General features: G+C 35.8%; 2 protein-coding genes across 3 annotated transcripts; one reads left to right on the top strand and one right to left on the bottom strand.

Moving 5' to 3' along the window:
* Positions 1-949: 949 nt before the first annotated feature.
* On the top strand, positions 950-20,837 carry LOC135687331 (heterogeneous nuclear ribonucleoprotein K). Of its 2 annotated transcripts, XM_065203868.2 has the most exons (18): positions 950-1,067; positions 1,366-1,393; positions 10,922-11,034; positions 12,097-12,120; positions 12,437-12,469; positions 13,262-13,305; positions 14,237-14,309; positions 15,008-15,133; positions 15,594-15,614; positions 16,355-16,406; positions 16,983-17,038; positions 17,395-17,643; positions 18,252-18,282; positions 18,709-18,752; positions 19,316-19,365; positions 19,805-19,924; positions 20,284-20,325; positions 20,537-20,837. In XM_065203868.2, the coding sequence occupies exons 2-17, from the start codon at positions 1,387-1,389 to the stop codon at positions 20,300-20,302; spliced, it is 1,062 nt and encodes a 353-aa protein (XP_065059940.1). In that variant the 5' UTR covers positions 950-1,067; positions 1,366-1,386; the 3' UTR covers positions 20,303-20,325; positions 20,537-20,837. The 2 variants fall into 2 exon arrangements, with proteins under 2 accessions (XP_065059940.1, XP_065059939.1); XM_065203867.2 differs by lacking the exon at positions 20,284-20,325.
* LOC135687333 (uncharacterized) lies at positions 3,095-8,761 on the bottom strand. Its single transcript, XM_065203871.2, has 2 exons — positions 7,372-8,761; positions 3,095-6,229 (listed from the first exon to the last, which is right to left on the bottom strand). The coding sequence occupies exons 1-2, from the start codon at positions 7,574-7,576 to the stop codon at positions 5,526-5,528; spliced, it is 909 nt and encodes a 302-aa protein (XP_065059943.2). The 5' UTR covers positions 7,577-8,761; the 3' UTR covers positions 3,095-5,525.
* Positions 20,838-23,334: the final 2,497 nt, after the last annotated feature.

Genomic DNA, 23,334 nt, shown 5'->3' with positions numbered 1-23,334 from the left:
GCTGTAGGTGTCGGCTAGGGGGGGGGGGGGGGGGGGCAAACTCGAGCAAGAACCATACCTCAGGGGGGCAGGCTTTAAAACAAGAAAACAGATATATAACAAACAGATATATTTGGACAAAATCAAGGTCATGGAATTATAAATATGCCAAATTTTCAAAATATAATTTGGAAAAACTGTAGCCAGAGGGGTCAAGCTGTTGTCAAAATTTTCATTTGGGGGCACAGCCCCCCCCCCGTGCCCCCCTGCAGCTACGTGCCTGAACTGTATGTGAATCCAGTGTTTGCGGAAATTTCAGAATCTGTTCTGTATTAATTTATAAATGCTTGAGCTAAAATGGCAACATTGGGAGGAACCCCGAGAAAAAGATTGTACAACTTCTAAGTGAATTATTTAATCACCGAAATGGAACAGGTAGATGATTATCTCGCGCAAGTTTAAGCGAAGGATCCAAGGCCAATAAAGACAGAAATTCAAATTTATTCCCACTATTGTCTTTATTCCAACACCTCATTCAGTTAAGAATTGGTCGAAGCAACTCAGACTTTGCAAATTCTAGCACAATTTCAAGGATACCATAAACCCAATGTGCCCCTTGGAACCACGGCATTGGTCTTTGGGGAACCCTTAAGTCGATATGCATTTATTTAAGGAGGCAACTTTAAGAAACTCCAGATTAATATTTCCAAAAGTTAAGGAATTTTGGTACAATATATTGTTAGGGTCAAATAACGAAGAAACCTTTGATGCATGCTTAATTTGATTTTCATTCTGCAATTTCCGTGACTTCAATTTCTTGCCATACAAAGTTTTATCTTATTCGACTAAAATATTTTGTGAATCTTCACACGGGAAATTTGTCAATAGCAGTAGTTTAATAGATGAGAAATCCTGAATCTTTTTTATTTTGAATTGGAAAAAAGTTTCCCTTCTTGGGACTATTTCCCATCATTCTTTTCGGCCACCATTCCCATGCTGCACTTCGGTAGACTTGGAGGCCAGGTGTTTGTTATATACAGTTCTTCATATCACAGTTCAGTATAAAGAGAAAAGCGTCATTTTACGAAGTAAGTCGACTTTCGTGTCCTTGACCGATGCGTCTTAGGTATCACAATCAGTTGCAGTGTTTCTTTGAAATCCTTTTCGTTGTTTTTTTCTACAGTGCAACGAAATCAACGCACTCATATCGTACCATGGCCTAACCACCAGGCCGTTAGGCTGACCCAACCTAGGAAGTTGTCGTGTTTGTAAATCCCTTTTGCGATAGTAACCTACAATAAACAAAATAAAAAAACTGGAAAAGTGAGCTACAGTTTTTGATGAAGTAGTGGAAGTTGTTCTAATTTCAAATCAATCCTCTTTTAGGGATACACTTCGAAACACACAATGCAAGGTATTGCTAATTTTCAATTTATTTTCAATCCATTATTAGTCGATAAAAATTGTTTAATTTATATTAACATTGAAAAAAAATTATTGTACAGCAAATGTATGACAGCATCTAGCCTGTAGACATGAATAAAAGGGAAAGCTGTGGGTGAAAAATGCTATAAGTATTAACATCTAGAGTCCTGTTTATAGATCAGGGGTTGGCAACCTATTTGGAGAGTGGGCAAGATACTTCAAATCTTTTGTTAAGCCGGCCAAAGGTAAAAAGACAAACTATTATAATAGTTGTAAGTAAATGATTTTGATAATAATAATGAAAAAATCTCATTTAATTTCAACTACCAGTTACAAACCTCCCTATTACATACATAGTTTGCAACTAGCTAGCCTGTGTTTACAAGCTAAGACTATTCCAATCATAAGTAAAAAAGGGAAAACTGATGGAAATAGAATTACTATTACTAGAAAACCATTTACTTCAATATATTTTAACACAAATTTATCCAATACAGCCCCCCCCCCCTCCAGTGCACCAGCAACTCAGATATGACATAATAAGGAAAAACGTGATCCCTGCTTAACTTCCATGAGTGCAACCTGCAAGAATCTTTTTTCTTGCACTTGTTAACTTTCCTGTTTTTGAGTAGGAAAAATTTGTCACCACAGACAGTTAAAACATCATACTTGACAACCGAAAACAATAACATTGAATTTTGATTTATCATCTTTCGGGCAGCCACAAAAATTGTCTTCCCAGGGCCGACTCTGGCCTGCAGGCTGTAGGTTGCCCACCCCGATGTAGATTATGCCAGAGATATCCTTCATAGACTTATGATTTCCCATTGTATTCTATTCTACCCTAGTACTCAGCAAAGAGAACTAAAAGGGGAGGATTTCCCATCAAGTTTCTTTATGTGTGATTGAAAGGCAGTGAAATTCATCAGATTTTGTGCCTAGACACTCTATACAGTGTTATAATGATAACACATTGGATTGCCAATGGTTACTTTGATCAATTAAGTAACCTCAAAAATAGGTTGTTTTTTTGGAAATTGATCTCGTAAAGATGTTTCTCAAGAAGTGGTTGTTGCAAAACTTTTTTCCTTAACATTTATTGACGAAATTAAAGTTTAAGCCAAAATGATTTTTTAATTAAGTGTAAATTACATTGATTTTTCTGCTTGTGGAAAAATATTTTTAGATCATTAAAGCATGTTTGTTAGTGACCACAACAGTTCTTTGTTAAGACGTTTTGGTGAATATTGATTGAGACAAAAAGTATTTGACTAGTGAACATAAGACGCTAATAACAAATTCATGCTGTCAATCCCAATATTGTTTAAAGCACTAGGAGAGCTCTTCTATCTAGTCAAAAGTGTTGTGTTCCTACCAACCAAAAAAATTCTCTTGTTTATGAATTTACGTGCCAGTGTGATTCTGGCTACGTAGGATGCACAACCCAAAGATTAGAACATGTTCATTCCAACATAAGAAGCAAAACTGCCCCTCAAAGAGAACATCCTCCTCGATCTTGTAGGTCTACAAACATTGTTAAAACAAGTGATTATGCCATGGGCCAGATTGTGCAAAACTATAATGACAACATGTTTCAGATAATTGGCAGAGCCCAGCTATCTTTCCATCTAGCAGTTTTATAATCGATTTACGTGCAAACAAAAAAGCGGTCATTGTGTGGACAGAAGGACTTAGGCATGTGACACTAATTGGTCAACTATACCAGTCTTGTGCTTGCGTTTTCTGATTGGCCAATTCGATCCACAACTGGGTATATATTTTCCATCGTGTTCTTTCGGATTCGTATTCTGACGTTTTATGCTCTGAGTCCAGATGAAAAAGCTTTTAGCCAATATGATATGAAATTTTTGCTTTTTTCAAAGCCATTTTCAAGTTCTGTACGGCAAAAAACTGTTCAAATCCTTTTTTATGATATTTAAAAGAGGAAAAGGAAACATAATATGCCAAATACTACAAATGCTTATAAAATGCATGTCAAAAAAGCTTTAAAAAAATTACTGTCAAATTATGCAACCCTAGTTGACAGAATTTTGTTCCTCTACGAAAGCTGTAATAAAGTTCTCTAAAATTACCAATTTTCACAGTTTGTAATTTATTGGATTTAACTGAACTTTTTCAAGTGTAGGTAGTAGAAATAAAAAAATATTCTTTTGCGCCTGTCATTTGAAAGACAAAAGCTATATGATACTCATGTACCACAAAGTTTCAAAATCACATGGAAAAGCAGCAAACATCAATAGTACTAATATTACCGATTTTGCTTCAGCCTTGAACACCTTCTGAAATCTTTACATAGGGGCCTGGGATTATGGTGAAACAGTTGCACCTTATAGGTATGCCCTTACAGGGTGCAAGTGGAAAGCTTTTTGGTGGTTCACAGCAAAACTTCATATCTAAAAAAACTGTTCCTAAGAGAGTGTGAGTGATTAAGTTGATTTACACTCTACTAAAAAACCATTAATATTATATATGTACCAATTTAATCTAGTTTTTCATTCCTATTATGAAAGTGTTAAGCATTTTATTATTTAGGCATTATAAACTCATATATATGTCCTATAACCTACAAAATTCATGTCCTTATTGTTTCATTTTTCAACATTAATTAGTAAAGTATTTTTTCAATATTTTATTTGTTATGGATCAAACTTGGTTGAACAGATTTTTAGTTTCTTTCAAACATTATAAGGGCTGCACTTTAGCTATCATTTTGTTTTTAAATCTGGTTGTAGCAATTTTCTGTAGACAAAATCTTGAATCAGAAATCATGGCTTACTTATCAACACTTTAGTAGGCAAATCACTTCTTGTTTATGAATAAAAAACTTAATGTTGTTTGAATAAAAGACTATAATTGGCATCATCATCAAATGTTCAAAATAAATAGCCTGCTTTCTTTGTTATATTTTTTAGTTTGAATGTAAACATTTTTTGTTACTTTCCTATAAAGCTTTCTCGCTGGCTTAATATTTCTTCCCTAGCTATGTATTGTAGACACATTGAAAATCATAGTAGAAGATAACAGTGCTTCATTTCAATGGCCTTTCTGAGTTCACTAAGAATCCTTTCTTAAAAGTTTGCCTGCAATGTGGACAAGCACTTCAAATGCTGACACAAACAGAAGACAAAATTGCTAAAATCACTTAATTTTATGGAAACCGGACCATACTGATTTCAAAAGACCTACTGAAACCAAGCATAAGTCCACTTTTTTATTGATTTTCACAAAAGCCACATTGCTGAAAATGTTATAGACAGCTCCCATCAAAGCTGGCTAATTGCAGCTGTTGTCTCTGTTTTTTCTTAAGCCCTCTTCCCTAATAGTTAAATAAGTTAAAATTATTTCTCAAACAAAGTTGAAGCTTTTAATAACATTTCCTACATTTCCAATTAAGAAATTACCCGTTTTCTTTGGCGCCAAATATCAATAAGCAAGGAGTCTTGGAAAAAGAGGGGATCAAGAATAAACTAAAAATTTATCAAAAACAAGAATAGGATTATAATGAAAGAAATGGCTTGGATAGATAAAGATACCACAAAAATATGTTTTGTCTTTCTTTGAACTTGTTCAGTATAATGATAAAAACAAAATAAGGAAGTTTAAAAATCTGCTATGAAATTGAATAAATAAACTCTGAAAAAATTAATAAAAGTTAGTTTTTAATAATGCTGAGGGGCTTGACAAAAATCTGAAATTTGATAGAGGACAACACCAGTTTGACATTGGAAAGTACACAATAATCTTAGTTTTTATTATGTATAATGTTTAGGATTATATGGGGCATTGCGAGAGTGGTAGAAAATATCAACATTCAAACTTGATGGTATTGTCGTTAATAATACTGTCAGTAAATATTAATGGTATTTAAAGAATTTTATTAACGACAGATGGCAGTAAAAAATTAATGATAAATGCAGTCATTAGATAAAATTTAACAACAACAAATGTGCTGATCACTGGTGGATTCAGGTATTCCTGTTACACAGAAGTCTTCTAATATTTCTTTAATATTAATTTAAAAGTTAATGGATATATGGAACAGAGTACTCATTAAGCAAAGTCTGTAGTTTGCCAGGTTTTTCTCATTAAGTCTGCATTTTTTATGAGGGTTTATGTCCTTGTGAATTCTGCATTAAAGAGTAGAATATGCCACTGATTTTGTATCTTGCTTCTACTGCCTGGTCTCGGGATAGCTGTCTTAGCTGATCTGCAACAAAGTCCCCAAATATCTGTGCTGAATCTCGCAAGACTGTAATATTACTGTGGATATCAGGTGTTATTATTGTTTGCCTCTCATCATCTGATTCTCTGATAATTCCAACTGCTTCTCTTTGTTCATATTGCATATGCTTAGGTTCATCTTCATGCATGTATTGCCTTTTTGGCCCTGATGCAAATCTTGGATGGGCTGTGTTTTTTGGAACCTTTGCTTGCTGTACAATGCATGGTGAAAACTTTCTTCTTGCTGGTACCATTGTATGTGGTACAGATGAAGATGGAAAATCAATTTCTGAGTCAGCCTCACTTGCGCAATCAACCCCTTCCAGTATTTCAACATGATTAGCTGGTTCATTTTCATCAACTATTCCTACCATAGAATTCTTGTTGTGTCGCATGCTGACAAACCTCGTTCTTGGTTTTATATGTTCATCCAACCAGTGCATAAAGTTCATATTGCTAAGTCTTGCCTGGACTCTAACCATTGCTATTTGTGATTTTCCAGAAGTTTCCCTTCTTTGGATGGCCATTTTTGCTCTTTGGTAGCGGTCACGCAAAAGACGAAATTGTTTTTCTGCCTCTTGACCTAAAGAGATACAGATCCTTTGTGTTATGTTATCTGGTTAACTGATGAAATAACAGTAGAAAATCGTGTATATGAATTTAAAAAGGTGTGGCACCTGATACCTAAACTGCAGTTATAATGTAGAAAGTGGTATTATAAAAGTAAGTCAATTGAATGTGTCTATGCATTAAAGTAAACAAATCTGAAAAGACTTGAAGTCAATAGTTATGATTTTTATCTAAGCATCAACTGCAAGTTAACAATTCTGGATATATTACTGTAATTCTCTAATTATTGTATTACAATATATTCAGGGAATTACTTTCAACTTCATAAAATTCAGGGAATAATCGCATGAATTTTATTTCCAGGCATTTCAAGTGTGCCCCCCTTTTCTCTTGATTGTCTAGCAGTTGTTTTGAGCATTTAAGTTTGCTTTACTGTTATTTTAGGCGAGAAAAACCATGCAAAACAGATTTTCTATATTTTCCTAACATGATCTTTGAAAGTGCTTCGCGCTATATGCACACACATGTAAGCTGAGATGTGAAAGGAGAAGCACGGGTGTGAAGTTTGTTTGTTTGTTGCATGTGCAGAGATGGGTGGGGTCCCAGGCAGGCTACATCACATTCTTGAATTCGAGCGTTGTCCATAATATAAAGGGTAGTAGCTCATCTTTTTTTAAAATATGGAAATCATTTTTGGAAGCAAAATCAATTTTCTCCTGAAATTTTCGGCTTCAAAGAAAACGTTGCTAGTCAAGCGAAATCTCGAGAAGTCGGTAATATAATTGGTATTTTTTAGCAAGACGCAGAATAATTTTATGAGTGTTTTCGAGCGAAATAATAGTATTTCCACGGGGAAAATAATCCTCGACAACTTAGTTACCCTTCAGGATACCTGGATAAATAAAGGCAATATTATTCATGACTGCGTAGCCGTTTAGGTTGCCAGACACACTATTGTGCGTCAATTTACATAAAGGAGCACTTCGAGTTTGCGGTTGGTGCAGTTTGCTAAATTTGACTTGCAAGGACTAACACGAAACCTAATCCTCGCCATTCTCTATAATTTATCTGGTCGAGAGAAAGAATCACATTGAAGGTTGACCGAGGATGTTTTGTTTGAATTTTTGTTGTTCTCACTGAAATTTCCATACGTACCCGAAACCAATCCGACTTCTCGCGCTACAGCTTGCCATGCGTTATCCTTTACGTCCCTTTCATGAAAGTCTTTATATGATTTGTCGTAAAGAACTGGGTGCCTCCGCACTGTGGCTGCCAGCATTTTGTCAAAATTTAATCCATTTGATGAGCTCTCGCTTTCATTCTTGTCCTCGCCAATGCATTCATCTTTGATTTCGGCCATATTGCGGTTGCCGCCGCTGTTGTTTTTCTTGAGTACGCAACTTGCCTTTTATGCACCTTTGGAATACTGTTTACGCAGTTAACTGCAAACTATTTGGCACTTTTAAGGTGAACTAGGAAGTCTTGTCGACAAGTTGAGCTTCCGTTACTCACTTGAACACGAACTTTGTGTCTGGAAACACGTCGTCAAGTTTTGCGGAGACTTCAGTTGTAATGGTAATTTGCGCACGGCTGTTGCAGTGATGAGATATGTCATCCCCTGCATCTTACTGGTGGTTTTAAATAGAGATAAAGGAAATGATAAACTTTCTTGCGTATTGCGTTTGAAAAGATTCGAAGGGGATTCCCGCAAAGCTTTGTTACAGATGTTGGCGGTTCGGTTCTCGGCATTCATGTTGGCCGCAAAGCAAACTTTGGTTCCTGCTTGACATCAATCTATTTTGATCGTGAGTTGATGGAGACAGCGTTTGCAAAAATGTTTTTCTGATAAAGACATTCTGTTTCTTTAGCTCGGAAGTTTCTGTTACGGCTGGTTTACGTGGCCATAAGCCCTCCGATTTGCGGTTAGGATGTGTTGTTGTACTAAGCAACAGGTAGTTTCAGCAAGGACAGACAAAGAAGTAAAAACATTTTTTCGAACCCGATCGAATTGCTTAAATTTGCACTGAATTTTCTATTCGTGACAATTGCTTGTGAATCTTTATCTGTGAATCTTTTGAGAAGTCGACGGTTTTCCATTTTTTGTCTAGTTTTTCTTATCAGATTTTCTGTGAAAATTTGAAAAAAATTTCATTTCTTGCATTTTTGTTAGAAACTTAGCTCGGTACACTTTTTTTTACAAAAGCAACCCTTATAAGACACATCAAGCCGAGATTTGCCCAAAAAGTAAGAGCAACACAAGGAACAGGGTAGGGTATTCAGCAAACATCGGAGCCAAATGTTCTTTAGAAAAAGCGCGTATTAGTACTCAGTTTGGTAGTTTCTCGATTAACTTTGGTACGAAAAGCCCCTCAAAAGTTTCTTAAATATCAATGTGCTTAGAAATATTTTTGAATAGAATAATAACACACATAAAAGTAAGGTGAGAAAAGCGCTTCCAGTGTGAGAACAAAAGGTCTTCTGGAAGGTCTAGATGCGAAGAGTATAAAACACTAAAAAAGGAAATAACATAGCAAAGCATAAACACGTAAGATGTAACATAACATAACATAACATTAAATAAGATAACAAAACATAACATAACTTAACATAACATAGGATAACATACATAACATAACATTACATAACAAAACATAACATATCTTAACATAACATAACATAGGATAACATAACAAACATAATATACATAGCATAGCATAGCATAGCATAGCATAGCATAGCATAGCATAGCATAGCATAGCATAGCATAGCATAGCATAGTATAGCATAGCATAGCATAGTATAGCATAGCAAAACATAGCATGGCATAGCATAGCATAACATAACATAACATAACATAACATAACATAACATAACATAACATAACATAACATAACATAACATAACATAACATAACATAACATAACATAACATAACATAATACAACATAATACAACATAATACAACATAATACAACATAGCATAGCACAAACATAACATAATCAGGACATTAACAGAACAAACCAGACCACCTAGTCAGTCGTAAAGAGTTTTTCGTTCTATTTTTTATGTAAGTTGAACAAGAAAATATTCATTTTTTGTGTTCACCAAAACGATGGTTTTATATTTTTTATCTCAGGGGTCGGTTGTTTAAAGACGGCCTCTTCTTGAAAAATATTTATAACGAGAAGCGTCGAATTGATGTAAACCCTTCTCTGTCAGGTTTTTTAGTTTCTGTTAAAAGAGGTCTGCTGCAGCATATTCTGATCTCATTGTGGAATGTCATCAAATGCATGTTTAACATAATAATTTTTTTCCTTTAAAACCGCATCAAAAACATATGTGGCTGTACACACAAACCGAAGTTTTGCATAATAAAACGCACCGCAAGAACATGTTGGTATTAAGAAATTTATAAAGCGTACCGCAAAGTGAGAATACAGTTGTATCCACGAACTCTTTAGCACGGGAGACCGTGTGCCGAATCTCGCCTAAACTTCTAAAACCGCGTTTCGAAGCATGCTACATAAAATCGTAATGAAATATTACATTGATTTAAAATTAGCTTAAACGAGAATTAAGCCCTTCCTGTTATCTGATGAAGGGCATCAACTACACATCTTCGAAAGGAACTGACGTTCACTCGAGGTTGTAGATACTATTCTTCTTCCTTCACTTATTCTAAAGAGCGGCTGGCCGTTCCTTCCAGTTCTTGCATAAAGTAATTCTTCAGATAAATAGCAAATATACCTCTATTAAAATTTTTTATACTGCATGAGTATTTAATAATAAATATTTTAAGTTACTTCTTCCTATTTTAACCCAAGCTCGATTCCCTGCAAGATCAACACGCTGCTACCTTCCCTTACATTGCTTATAAGATTGGCAGGTCTTTTTTCAAACAAGAATCAGTAAATCTTGCAAAGATTATATAAACAATAGGCCAGTCCGAAAAATTAATTACCCTCTCTTATTTTTTATCGTAACATTCTAAATAGTCAAAGCTTAATGCAGTGGCGTAACGGAGATGTCTAGGGCCCTAACAAAACAGAGACGATGCCCCTATTTACGAACGGCGAGAATGTCTCACCCAACGATGTGGAGTAGATCAAAAACCATAGCAAGATGCAAAATTATAATTTTTCTAGTTAACTGTATAATGAAGGGGGGAGGCTGAGTTAAAGAATCTTCAATGGAAGAACTTTTGAAGTTTTTAAAAAAACGGTGAACTTGGGCGAATATAGACTGATATTAAAATCATTTGGTGCCCTAACCGAGTCGCCCTAAACTGCGTTACGCCAGTGGTATTCTTTAGATATTTGAAAAAGAGCCTTAAAAAATCCCAATATGTTCTTAAATTGTAATGATATAAACCTCCATTTTCTTAATAAACTTCCAGAAAACCAATCACGCGCTAAATACATCCACTTGCAGTACTATTTACATCACTGCAAACTATGGTATGCTCGTAGCATTTGTCCAACTGAAGATCCTCGTAACTTTCACCTTTCTTAAAGGTCGTTGCTGAGTTTCTGAAGGCAAAGTCTATCGCTAGTATAGCCCTTTCAGCCAAATATCACAGTAGCATGCCATTTTTTAGTGTTTCAGGTTTTTCATTCCAAATGCTGCTGCATAAGCTCTGCTTTATGTATAAACCTACACCCTTCTCGAATTCATTTGTTTTAGAGAAAGCATTTCTCTGTTTCAGGTGTTAAAAGGGAATTAGGAGATGCTGGCAGTTCTGGAATGGGTGGAGCAAAAAGACCTCGTCAAGATAACAGAGGCCGTGACATAACCCTCCGTTTTTTACTGCAGAGCAAAGTAAGTTTTCGTTTGCTAGCACTTATTCCAGCTATGTAGTCTTAAAATTACTAGGATATTCTCCAGCTATGTACATCAGAAGTTAAAAAGGAGGGGCTAGACAGGTTTAAAGGTAAAATAGGCGTGATGCATTCATTTGCGGAGCTTTGTTTTAGCGACGGTTCAAACAGTCGTTGTTTGTTTCGAGTGGCCATTGCATTAATGGTTTTAGGGCCTTTTTTGATGGAGCGGGCTGGCCCGACAAAGCAAGCAAGCCTATTGATCAGGGCTGGTTTGTAATGCTTTCATGCCGAGGCAGGTTGGCCCTGGACATTGGCACCCAGATTAAAAGAGCTACTATGTGGGAAGAAACGTGATGTTATGGACAAGATGCTCATGGGAAGATTGCAAAATTTCTCTTTGTAGCATTGAGAAAAGAAATGGCCACTATAAACAATAAGCTGGAAATGGCTTTTTGTGAACTTTAGCAACGAAGGCCTCTTAATGCAAGAATATGGTATCTATTACAAATCAGTTTGCTACAATGAGAGGGTATAAACCTGTAGCTGAGAGGATAAATATTACTCTAACCTATTTGCAAAATGCTCACAACTTTTAGAGTTATCCCCTGTACAACAAAGACACCTTCTTTATTGTTGTTTCTGCTGTGTGTTGTGTTTTGGATACAACTTGTATAACAATAGCCTCCTGTTAAATTTTGTTTGCTGGAGGCTTTAACCAAAATCCAGAAAAGTTTTCAGTTAAGACGGGTTTAGGGCTTGATTTCAAGACCTATTTTGTTTTTTATGGTATTCCTCAAGTTCTCTGACCATGTGACAGTTGCCTTTATTTAAAAAATGCCCAAGGGCCACCACGTGCTTCTTTAAACTGTTTACTTCGAAAGTGTGTAAACCTCTTGTCATTTTTGCTTTTCCTTCGACCCAATATTTGCCAAGACCCTGTCAATTATTTTTTTATACATTTATACTTTTAAAAAGAGCACATGCATATTAGCAAAGTTGAGTCTATTAATCTTGGTATAATGGCTTGAATTGATTTAAAATTATACCTTTGTTGTTTTAGAATGCTGGAGGTATTATTGGCAAGGTGAGATGGTTACCTATTCAATTGTTTTTCACTCTTTCTTTGGTCTTTTTGGCAAGGAGAAGTATTGATAGTTTTATTGGAATTTTTATTGTCCGAAATCACGATGTTATATAGGTTTTATAGTTGAATTCTTTTTTGCCAATAAAGTTTTTCTTTCATTAAAATTTCCAGTTGCTGACCCATTTTGAGTGCTTTGACTTTTAGAATTTTCAGAATATATTTACTTAAACGTTACAAATATACAAATCAAATTATTTCCTCTTGTTTACAATAGTTTTATTACATTTTCTTTAACCTGTTTTTATCTTTAATTCAGGGTGGACAGAACATAAAAAGACTAAGAAGCGAGGTTAGTATTTATAGTTAAAATTTATAATTTAAAATCATTTTTGGTCACATTTCCCCCTTCCGTGTAACCTCCGTTTACCCAAAGCTTAAGCTAGAATTATGGGCGCCTGATTTGAAAATTTGATAATGAAGAGATTACATCAACAATAAAACAGAACGGATTTTCTCACCCTCCGACTTTTTTTAAGGCTTATCTATTACTTTCTTCCTGTCCATTCTAAAAACGCAATTTCTTATTAAAGCTTTGCTCGCCACTTCCTATAATTTGAACTGGATGATAATAGGTTGAGAAGGCCAGCTAAAACGTAAGCAAACATTGACAAGATAGTACCCTGTTGATCCTTGGCTTGGGTTGTTGTGCCTTTTCACTTGATAAAGAAGCATTAAAGACCTAATTTGAAAAAATTTGCTAAATGCCTTAGAACTACTTGTACCGTAGCATCCTCATGGTAGCATATGTTGCAAAGCGTCTCGTTGTCTTTAAGTTCACCTTATTAATCCCCTGTGTGACCTGTTTAGGTCAGAACTGCTTTTATCTGAATCCTGGAATTCCACGATTTTCGTTTTACTAATGCTGTAATTGTGACTTTATAGTGGGATAATATATTTGAATAATTTTTTTCTATTTTATATAGGCTTATTTGTGTTCATTTTGCTAACTGAATGCATATCTTTTTCCTTTCCTGCACCCGCCGTCAATCCCTGACCTACTTGAAACCCTGGTTGGAAACCCTTCCATATCAATGTCGATGTCGCCCTGATCTTCTCTGGCCCTCCCTTAACAACCCATTAGTACAGTGCAACAGTCAATGTTCCCGACTCCATGTCTTCAGAGCGGTAGGTCCCAGTTCCCTGGGATTTTTTCCTTTTACAAATTCGGAAGCCGTTCCTTAGCTGGTCCCTATACTCTTGTTTTAGATCATCGCATACAGTCGCTAAGTACACTATGCTAGAATTGTAAGCATGAAAATGTGGCGTTAAAAATTATCACTCAGGAATCATCACTTTCCACAAATTTTGATTCTTGCATAACTTAAATATTTTTATTAAATATTTTTTTCCAATTAATGTTCTTAGAGAGGTTTTTAAAACATATGAAGATGCAATGGGATGTGTTTTGATTGCCTCTCTGGTTGATGATTTTCATAATTGAAGATCTTACTTTTCTGGGCAACATTTTCAGGATATCATCTTGAAACTACCACTCAAAACTCAGGCTATTCGCTGTCAAGGAATATCACAAAAGAAAAAAATATGAATTATAAGTGACAATATGTCAATAGAAAAGTTGTTTTTTTATTGCAGTCTGTATAGGCATGACCATAGGCTCACAGTTGCCACCTGCCCATTTCTCTACTTAATTGCAAGTAGGTGCCGCCATTATAGCAAACTGTAGATTTTGAACAGCGTTCTTTGTCAATCAAGTGCTCTACTGCAATTGCACTTAACGTAAAGTCTGTCCGTTATCAGCTCTAAGCTTTTTTCTTTCAACAATAATAGAACAGCCAAACACTTTTTGGCAGCATTTCGGACACCCAACTTTAAGAATTTTCAGTGGATAAATTCTCGTGCTTAGATGAAAATTTCGAGCATCCTCAATAGATAAAAAATTAATTCATTTCCTCCGCGTGGTTATCCATCCCCACGATATTATCCATAACTCTTTTTATTACATATTATAGTTCTGGGGTAAGTCTAGTTCATAATTCCACTAAAAAGTGGTTTTTCCATCGTCATTTTCACACCTGTGTGTACCAATTATTTTCAGCATATTGTCGATTCAATCATCTGACGAAAATGCCGTTGCAATTCTAAAAGAGTGTTTTCCACAAATGGGAGAGGCGAGTATTTCTTAATTTTCGTCCTTGTCTAAGCTCAATCAAGCGAGAAGTTAGGTTATAAAGTATGTTTTTATTTACAGTTGAAAAGAGATAGCACAAACTCGTAGATTAATTTTCATTCTATTTAGACTGTTGCCAAAACTGTTAGGCTGTGATGTGTTTAAGTGAGAGGGAATTATCAAAACATATTTTTTTCTTCTAATTTTCCACCCAAGGCTTGCTGTTTTCTCACGTTGTCCTTATTTTTGGGATATCGAGCCCTGGGCTCTTCAAAGACTGTTCCTTGTTCTCCTCATTGTTAATACGAACATGCCAATATTGCCAGTGTTTTTTTAAGACTGAAATGTGCCTACAGCTCGGGTCCCCTTAAGTCATAAAAAAATTGTCATTTATCCTGGTCTTCATAGAAGTGCTAATATTATGTAACGCAGGTTAAAATGCTGTTATTCATAAATTTGAAATGATAAGTTGACTGGTATGTTGACTGGTATTCAGGTTTTTTTATGTTAATATGACCTAATCTCTCAGAAAGTTCTGTATAATTTATTTATAACCTAAAATCGTCTTCATCATCTTCGATAAGGCACTTTTTACTCGGAGAATTATTTCGTGTTGTGTTGTGTTAAGAAAATATGAATCATTTGGAAGCATTATCATATTTATGCACTTGAAAATTACTGTGTTTCTTTGTTTTTCAGCCGCCGTATTCTGGTTTGAACAAGCAACCAAATCAAGGTCAACACGAAATCAACTTCTTGATTCATTCAAGCCAGGCGGGAAGTGTGATTGGAACTGGCGGATCGAAGATCAAAGAACTAAGAGAGGTTGGTTTATTTATTAAGATATCCTTACTAATTATCTTTCTTTCAGTTTTTAGGACATTCACCCTTGATTTCTTGTGATCAAATTTTGTATCCCCATTTGATGGAAACATCCCAGCCTACTTATTTAGAATTGGCGTCGCTTTAGAATTTTACATAAACAAATTATATTTATTATCGCTCTGTACAAGTATGTTCCATATCGATGTGGCTAGATGTAATTTTGGTAGGGTTTGTTACAGGATATCTGAAGCCGTGAAAATAGATTAATTTATCTAACTATTTTATATCTTTTTAACTCTAACACGCTCTCCAACAAGTTTCGAAAAATTAGCAACACGGTAACTTTATTGAACCTCAATTTTTTAATAAAAACATATTTTTTCATGATATCACTGTTGGACTATTTTAATTTAAAAATGCCTTGTTTTTTAAATAAGCTGTATGATTCTTTTTATTTTAGAAAACTGGATGCCAGATAAAGGTATTTATATATAATGTTTTATTCTTACTGCTACAATTTTAGGCAATTTTGATTTTTTACCAGTTATGTACGGTTGTATGTAAGTTCTTGGCAACAAGTACCTTTAATTAAGGAAGATAGCTGTAGTAACATTGTAATTGGCCAACTGAAGATTCAGTCAGTGTTTTGCTTCTTCTACCTGTAGTAGTTTAAATGCGGTCTTGTTCACTCAATTAGTAACAAATTTTTATGTAAGGCTATTTAGAAATGTGTGAATAAAGAAGAGGCCATGATAGCAGGCTGTTCGATGGATTCCGATGAAATACTTGCGGCAAAAAATCGATAAAATAGAAGTAAATAAGAAACACCGCAGCGCGACGAGAATGAACAACAAAAAACACACATTAATCAGTTCTGGCTAATATTGCCCCAGCATACGGGACTTCATCCAATTTAGAAATACTGTGTTTTTGTCTTCTTAATTTACTACCCCTTTATTTGTTCGGACGCTTGAGTATCATGGCAATTGAATACCAACAGTGCAACACCTAACTTGCTGTAATCCTTTCATGCGGTTCCCCTAATATATGAAATTAGATGTATTACAGCGGTTGCACATTTTCTGTTTTTGCAATTTTTCGAGGCAACGCTCAAAATGAATCTGAGAGTTTAAAAAAAATGAAGTTGAAGTCAGGGATAATCGATTTTAGTTTTAGTGTCATACTATGAAAATATGTGACGATATTTTTTCTTTGCTTTAGATCTTTTCAGATTGTCTCCCTGGTGCTACCGAACGTGTCGTTGCCATAGCTGGTATGTCTTGACGATTATCTTGCACTAACGGTTCTGTCGCACTGGTCGCAGAACAGTGTGATCCAAATTCCTTCCCTTGTTACCACTTTGGGTCATTTCGTGTTTTTTCATCTTTTTGGATGTTACTTGACTTTATGAAAAGCGGGCGTGAAAACCCAACTAGAGGTTGCTGATCCTAGGGAAATGTGACACCTTTACGAACAAGATTTTTGAACGGAGCGCCTTTTAGTGTCCTAAAGGGGTTAAAATATCTTGAAAATATCGGGAATCTTCGAAAGCCTCCCAATATCACTATTTTTGCTGTTTTTCCCCAGCGCAGTGCTCGCAATAAATGCTTTCTTTGAAGCGGTTACATTTGCATAGCAGAAGGGCTATATCCTTTTTGCATCTTTTTTATTTTTACTCTAGGAAGGTATCCAACACTAGGAAGGTATCCTTCATGATAATTCTATGACACCTGTTATCTTATAGTTTTTGTTTGAAATATAAGACTTTGACACCTATTTTCTAAATAACTTTCAATGCCATGTGCCAACAAAGAAAATTGACATCAACACTTGATTCTTTATTTTACAGGTAATCCAGATGAAGTCGTGAGTGCCATGGAGAATATTCTCGAGACGATGTCGAAGGTAATTCGTCTTATTTTTAGAGGCTTTTCTTTATATTTTATCAATTTTCTTCAGATCTTCTGGATTCAGAAATGTCTTTGTTCATAGAAATGATCAGTTGGACTAATCCATGATTGGAATCTATGACATCATTGTTTTACTGATGGCTACAAATCTCAAACACGTTTATTGTAAGAGCAATTTAGATCAAATAAGAGAAGTTAAAGCAATTTAAGACTGCAGTTTTCACTAAGATTAGGGCGTAAAATTGGTAGCCGCTTGTACCACCAGGATTGTCAGAGAACTTGCGAAGAATTAATAGACAAAGGGGTGTCTATGCAAGGATAAACATTGCCAACATATTTCTTCATCAACAGACACCCATCAAAGGTCCAGTGTCTCTTTACGATCCTACCCCTCAAGACGAATATGATGATTATGGTGGATACGGAGGAGGACCGCCCATGGGAATGAGAGGAGGCATGCGCGGTGGTGGTGTTGGGATGCGAGGAGGTCGTGGAGGTCAAGTTGGACGCGGAGGTGGGTTTGGAGGCGGTCCAGGTTTTGGAGCCAGAGGCAGAGGACGTGGACTGCTTCCTGATGAGAGTGTTTTCAATCAACAGATGGTATGTTTATGCACATTGTGAGAAACTTTAATAAAGTTGAATTGAAATTACCAATGTTTAAAAATGCATGGATATGTTGCTACTGAAACAGAATATTGTTTTAACCACAGTTATAAGTTGCTTCTTGGTTTTAATTGTTGACATAACTATTGAAAATATCTAGCTAAACATTTGAAGGGGAGAGTGCACTTCTCCTAGAAAATGTGTTTCTTGAATTGCCTGGCCACATACCTATCCTTGTTAGTGAAACATTGCTGCTATGGTAAAGCACAAGATATATTTGTTAGTATGCACCTTATCTACAGTGCTGCACATTTTAGGGTTAGCTGGAGAATCTTTTGTATTAGAGAATAGATTAGCACTCGTGCAGTATTTAAAACTATAATTTAAAATCTATCGGAAAAGAGACTTCTCGAGAAAAAGCATTTATGATCTTCTGCCATATTTTACAGCTGCGCTTCAAGCGGTGAATCATTTTGAGAGTTATTAAAAAAGGCTTTCGTGATGTTTTCTATGTTGTGTTTTTATTGAAAGTATTTTCGCTGAGAGATTTTATTGGCCGTTTTTTGTATGAATGCTAGCAAATATTCTTTCTTATCTCATTGTAGAACGATGAAGGAAATTACACAGACTTTCAAGGTATGGATATGACTGTAGCAGAGTAATTTGAAATTTGACCCCTATCAGTTGTGATGCAAAGAACGGAAGTAGTTGTGTCTTTTTAGTAGGAAACTGCTGTTATGCGGTTTACTGACAATAAGCGTGTTTGTTAATTATATGCCTGTGAGTTTTTAGGTCACAATTCACTGAGAGCTTTTCAACAAAAAATAAAGAAATTGTACTGTAGGTCTGGTTAATTTCAAACCATGATTGATTGGAAAATATGTTGTCTCTTATCATTCTACAACAGTTAATACTCAAAAGTGGTATTCCATATTTTATTGAAATCATATTATGAAGATTTTCAAATAAGAGGCCTCCGGATCAACTACTTCACTTTTTAATGATAACCAACGCGACCCGATGTTTTGGCTTCTTGAGTTAATATAAACTTCTGCCTTGTAGATCCATCTGGTCAGCAAACCACACAGGTCACCATACCTAAAGATGTAAGGAATTGTCAATTTAAAAAGCACTTTGTCTTTTCTTTTCAACAGAATCTTTAAAGTATTTTTTTGTCTTTGTGATTTAGGAATGTGTTTATGTTTGACCTTGCTAAAATTATAGTTCAGTGAGCAATACTTAGTTTAATTATAAGCCCGTAAGTGCCAAAATCAGGCAGCAAATTTCCGCAGGTTAATCAATCAGGATAGCTTAGCTGTTGTTACTGTCACGGGGAGTTTTTATTACGTCAGCGAAGCAAAAATCTGCAAAATTTCAATGCATATGTTGAAGGGCTTTGGTTGTACGAATGCCTTGTTGGAACAGTAAAACCTCCAATATCGGACACTATCAATAACGGACACCACCCAATAACTGGCACCTCCAAAAAAAGAGAACCTTAAAATATTACCTTGAGACAACAGACGGGAGCCATTTGCTGAAGTAAATAGGGCGGAATGGTACTTTGCTGAAATAACATTATCTCTGAGCACCTTGTCTCATAAGTAATGTTCTAAGGCCATTGTGTTTGCAAGTCGTTTCTCTTGTTGACAGGTAATTTATTTTTTAGTTGGCTGGTGCAATCATTGGTCGCGGTGGTGAAAGAATCAGGAGCATCAGGTATAAAGCAATTTACTCTAATTTTTCATACTCTTCTGACACAAATCGAATGGTCTCATCTTAGCGAAAATCGAGATATGTATGTCCAGGGAAAGTGGCAAATTCCTGACAAGTTTCATTAACGGCTCCATAGGATAAGGTACTGAAAATTATTTTGGTGATTTTGTAAATTCGTTCTCAATTTGAATTGCCTTTGTTGGACGCGACCTTTTTCAGTCATTTCTCCAATCCAGGTGGTAGGGTGTGAAGCTCTGTTGCCTATTTTGCCTAGTATTAAGTACTTTAAGCCATTTGTTAACAATTCTGAAATGTTCTTACTCGAAGGTGGTTCACTGATTTATCAGTCAGGCTGTGACAGTTTAGGTAGGCGTGTCCCCGCTGCAAGTTACCTTTCCTCACAGAAAGGGTAATGATGCTAGTTAAAATTGATAATTTTTAGACAACGCTCCGGCGCCGATATAAAGATCGAAGAACCAGATCCAAACATCAAAGACCGCGTCATAACCATTAAGGGAAATGAAGAGCAGATACAATATGCTCAGTTTCTGATGCAGCAAAGGTACGAATCTTGCTTCAGCTTTTAATATTACTTTAACAAATAAAAGCTTCACTACAATCGACGGGGAAACCACGCCAGGAATCAGCCAGGTATCTGAAGCTGTCACCCTACTGCCGAAGCTATATTGCATAAAAAGGTTCTGGCTTCATTCCCTAAAAAATTGGTTTCATCTAAAGCCCGTTTATTTGACAGATCAACAGTAAAATCAACTGCGTAAACCTAGGGATGGGTACAGCTAAATTTTAATATGAAAAATGCATGATTGTGCAATATAGCCCGCAGTTTTTGCAGAGCATTTTAACCAAATAGCAGCAGGATTTTTGAAAATTGCAACCGGTATGCTGTATCTTTTGTTCCAGATCGTTGCCTTTTTATTAGATCTGGTACTACTTGCATCACGCGTAAGCATTGCTATAGTGTTTTTACCTATCTTATCTTTTTAATCTGTCTATGTTGGCTATATATCTAGTTGAATATACAGTTCACTACACGTTTATAGCGTAATTTTGATAATGCTAATCCGTATAGACGAAACATTGGTCTAATATTTGGCATGTGATCTTCAACTATCTTTGCTTTCTGGCAAGTTAAAAATGTCTACTTCTTTCTTAGCGTTCGCATGTATTCTGGGAAAAAGAAGTACTGATTCAGTGCCGGTGGAAAAGAACATCAATTGTTTATATTACGCTGCATTATAACTTAAGAAGTTGTTTTGCAAGGGACAACAGTAACAGTCGTGTCTCACTGTGATAGATTACAGAAACTCGGTCTGTGTAGCGAATCCATCCAGTTCAAACTTTTTTATATAACTTTAATTTTGTTAAAGAAGTTAGCGTACACACATCTGCTTTTATTTTGTTACATGTAAAGTAACTTTTGTTAGGATAGTTGCATAGGCTTTGACCAATCTTAATCCTTTGTCTGTTATTATTCTCAGCCTGGCGTCTCCGCAAAGGAAAGGTCTTGCTTGAAGCCCTTAGCAAAGTAACGTACCAACCAATTCGACCATTAAATGAAGTGTTTTCAACCAAAGAAATAAATTTTCTTTGAATTTACCTACACGGTTATTTTTGGAATGGCCTTTAATTTAATAAAGACGTCTGTTTAAGAATATACGCCAAATAAAGTTTAATGTACCGCGAATTTGCGTCAACTTTTTTGTAATTTATTTTCTCGACATTGTTTTCTTTTTTGCTTTCCCCAAACGTTGCCTATGATATCATAGACGATTCAGTCTTGAGATCTTAAATCTGAATGACTGTGAGTAGGTTAATTTATGAACTGTTACTTTGAACTAGGCACAGGCTTTCAATTTTTAAAATCGTGTGTTCATCGTCTCTATTAGATGACGCTAGATGACGCACCGCGCTGTGACGCGTCCAGTGTGAATACCGCTTTAAAGTGGAACTGATAAAACACGCAAGTTGGCGGATAAGATCTTTTTAAGGCATAATTGGCGATCTATTCACTGACTCACTTGTCCGGAATAGCCAAAATCCATATTTTTGTAGATATATTCACCACAGGGCCAGGGGGTAAAAATGTATCATAAATTAAGCTGCCAGGAAGCCCTATTACTGAACAATATGCCGTGAGTTTGTCAGAAGCTCTTGTTTGGTTTAGTCTTCGATGTGAAGTTTGCTAGAGAGGAGTTTTTTGCTTCCTCTAGGGCAACTGAGTGGTAAAATCAGAGCAATGAGAGATAATTTATGTTTCAGCGCAAAATGGAATTTGAAACTGAAGTTGACCTGATTGTACTTTTAGGAATGTTAGACAGGAATTATATAGGAATGTTAGACATGATTTTTTAAACAAGGGCGTAAATTTCATGCTCTCTTTGGGGGCGTAGAAGACTTTGGGGCCCCGCCACAGTTTGGGGGACGTAGGAATATCGCCCTGCAAAAAATCAAAGCTAATCGACTAAATAATGACAACAGTAATAATAATGTTTTAATTTATTATTTTTTTTTCTTATCATCATTTACATTAGTAATACTTCGATGGTGTTAGATTTAAAGAACAATTATAGATGGCAACAGGGGACTTAGGTTGAAGATGAATAGAACCAGAAATACACCTGTAAGGAAAAGAAAGGACAGGGAGCTTGATGACAGAAGTGGTCTGGGAGTTTGCTCCTGGTAAAATTATTAACAACCACACCCATTCAATCCTCTCTTTAACACGCTTAAAAGATGTTGTTACTCAGCAGCGCTTAAGGTCAGTCAAAAGCAAATGAAAAGTTTGTCTAATGTCGTGCAAGTCTTTTTTAACAATAAGGAAATCAAGAAAGCGACATCAATTGACAAGAACAGTTAGAAGTTCTCCCAGACAAAATGGTGTTTGCCGACTATTTGGGCGGTTGCAACCACATCTGATGGTCCACTAATTAGTACTCTCGAGTACTTTAGTTACAAATAGTGTTTTGGGTTTGGTTAATATGTACTGTATTGGTAAACATTATCGGATCAATGGACTGTCAATTTTTCGTGTTGGTTGGCCAACTCCGAAGATTTCTTGGGATAAAATTATTTCCTACCGCCGTGCCTAACTGACTTTTCACGTTTTCTATCTAGACAATACGTATTCAGAAATATAGTTTTTGGTCACATTTACTTAAAATCTATTGTTCCACTAATCTCTTCTTGTTTGATTTATCAAAATATGTTTATTTGCTGCTTTCATGCACTTGATTATTTTAGCTCTTTCTCTAGCTATCCAGTCTAGCTTTGCTATTACACACCAAAATTTATTCGACTGCAAATCAAAAGTTGCTGACTTTGGAGGGGGTCAACTGTCGCGAACAGGCGAAGAGTGTATGGTGAGATTTTTATTCTTAAAAGGATTATCATGCTATTAGCTACCCAAGACAATATGAATGAAACAAAAGCATCATTCATTGGCTGCGACAGAATCATGGTCCCAAGTGTACCATATCCCCTGAGAATCGAAAGAAAACATTCAATAATGCAAAATTGAACAACGCAAGGTGCATGCCAGAAATACAACATGGACGTATTGAAATGCACAATTTGTGTTTGGAAACTAACTTAATTCAGCCAAAGCTACGCAAGAAATAGGCCTACAAACATTTCATCTGGACTTAACCACGTTGCGATAGCCATGTTGCACCAACGTTATTGGAAAAACGATTAATTTTCTGCCAAAAGCCACGTTACTTGACAATTAGCCCATACAGTGGAAAATGTAAATGAGGTGTATTTAAGTTTTTCTAATCATATTGGAGAAATGATAAGCTGATAGAAGACAGCAAAGGAGTCGAGATTCATGAAGGCAAGATTCACAGTGAGTACCTTTCCTTTTTCTTGTATTTCGGCAAGTTAGGGACGGGTATATTTGTGTAGAAACAACACTGAGCACCTACATATAAACACACAAGTCCGGTGCAAAAA

Source organism: Rhopilema esculentum, chromosome 20 (assembly GCF_057945365.1).
Source record: "Rhopilema esculentum isolate cy_ngs chromosome 20, ASM5794536v1, whole genome shotgun sequence".
Taxonomy (NCBI): Eukaryota; Metazoa; Cnidaria; class Scyphozoa; order Rhizostomeae; family Rhizostomatidae; genus Rhopilema; species Rhopilema esculentum.
Note: the sequence above shows the minus strand (reverse complement) of the source record. Positions and strands in the feature narration are given on the sequence as shown.

Coding starts and splice junctions, on each gene's coding strand:
- LOC135687333 (XM_065203871.2), bottom strand. CDS start 7,576: ATGGCCGAAATCAAAGATGAATGCATTGGCGAGGACAAGAATGAAAGC. Junction 6,230..7,371: donor AGAAGTCGGATTGGTTTCGG/GTACGTATGGAA, acceptor GTATCTCTTTAG/GTCAAGAGGCAGAAAAACAA.
- LOC135687331 (XM_065203867.2), top strand. Junction 14,310..15,007: donor GTTTTCCACAAATGGGAGAG/GCGAGTATTTCT, acceptor TTTGTTTTTCAG/CCGCCGTATTCTGGTTTGAA. Junction 17,644..18,251: donor GTGTTTTCAATCAACAGATG/GTATGTTTATGC, acceptor ATCTCATTGTAG/AACGATGAAGGAAATTACAC.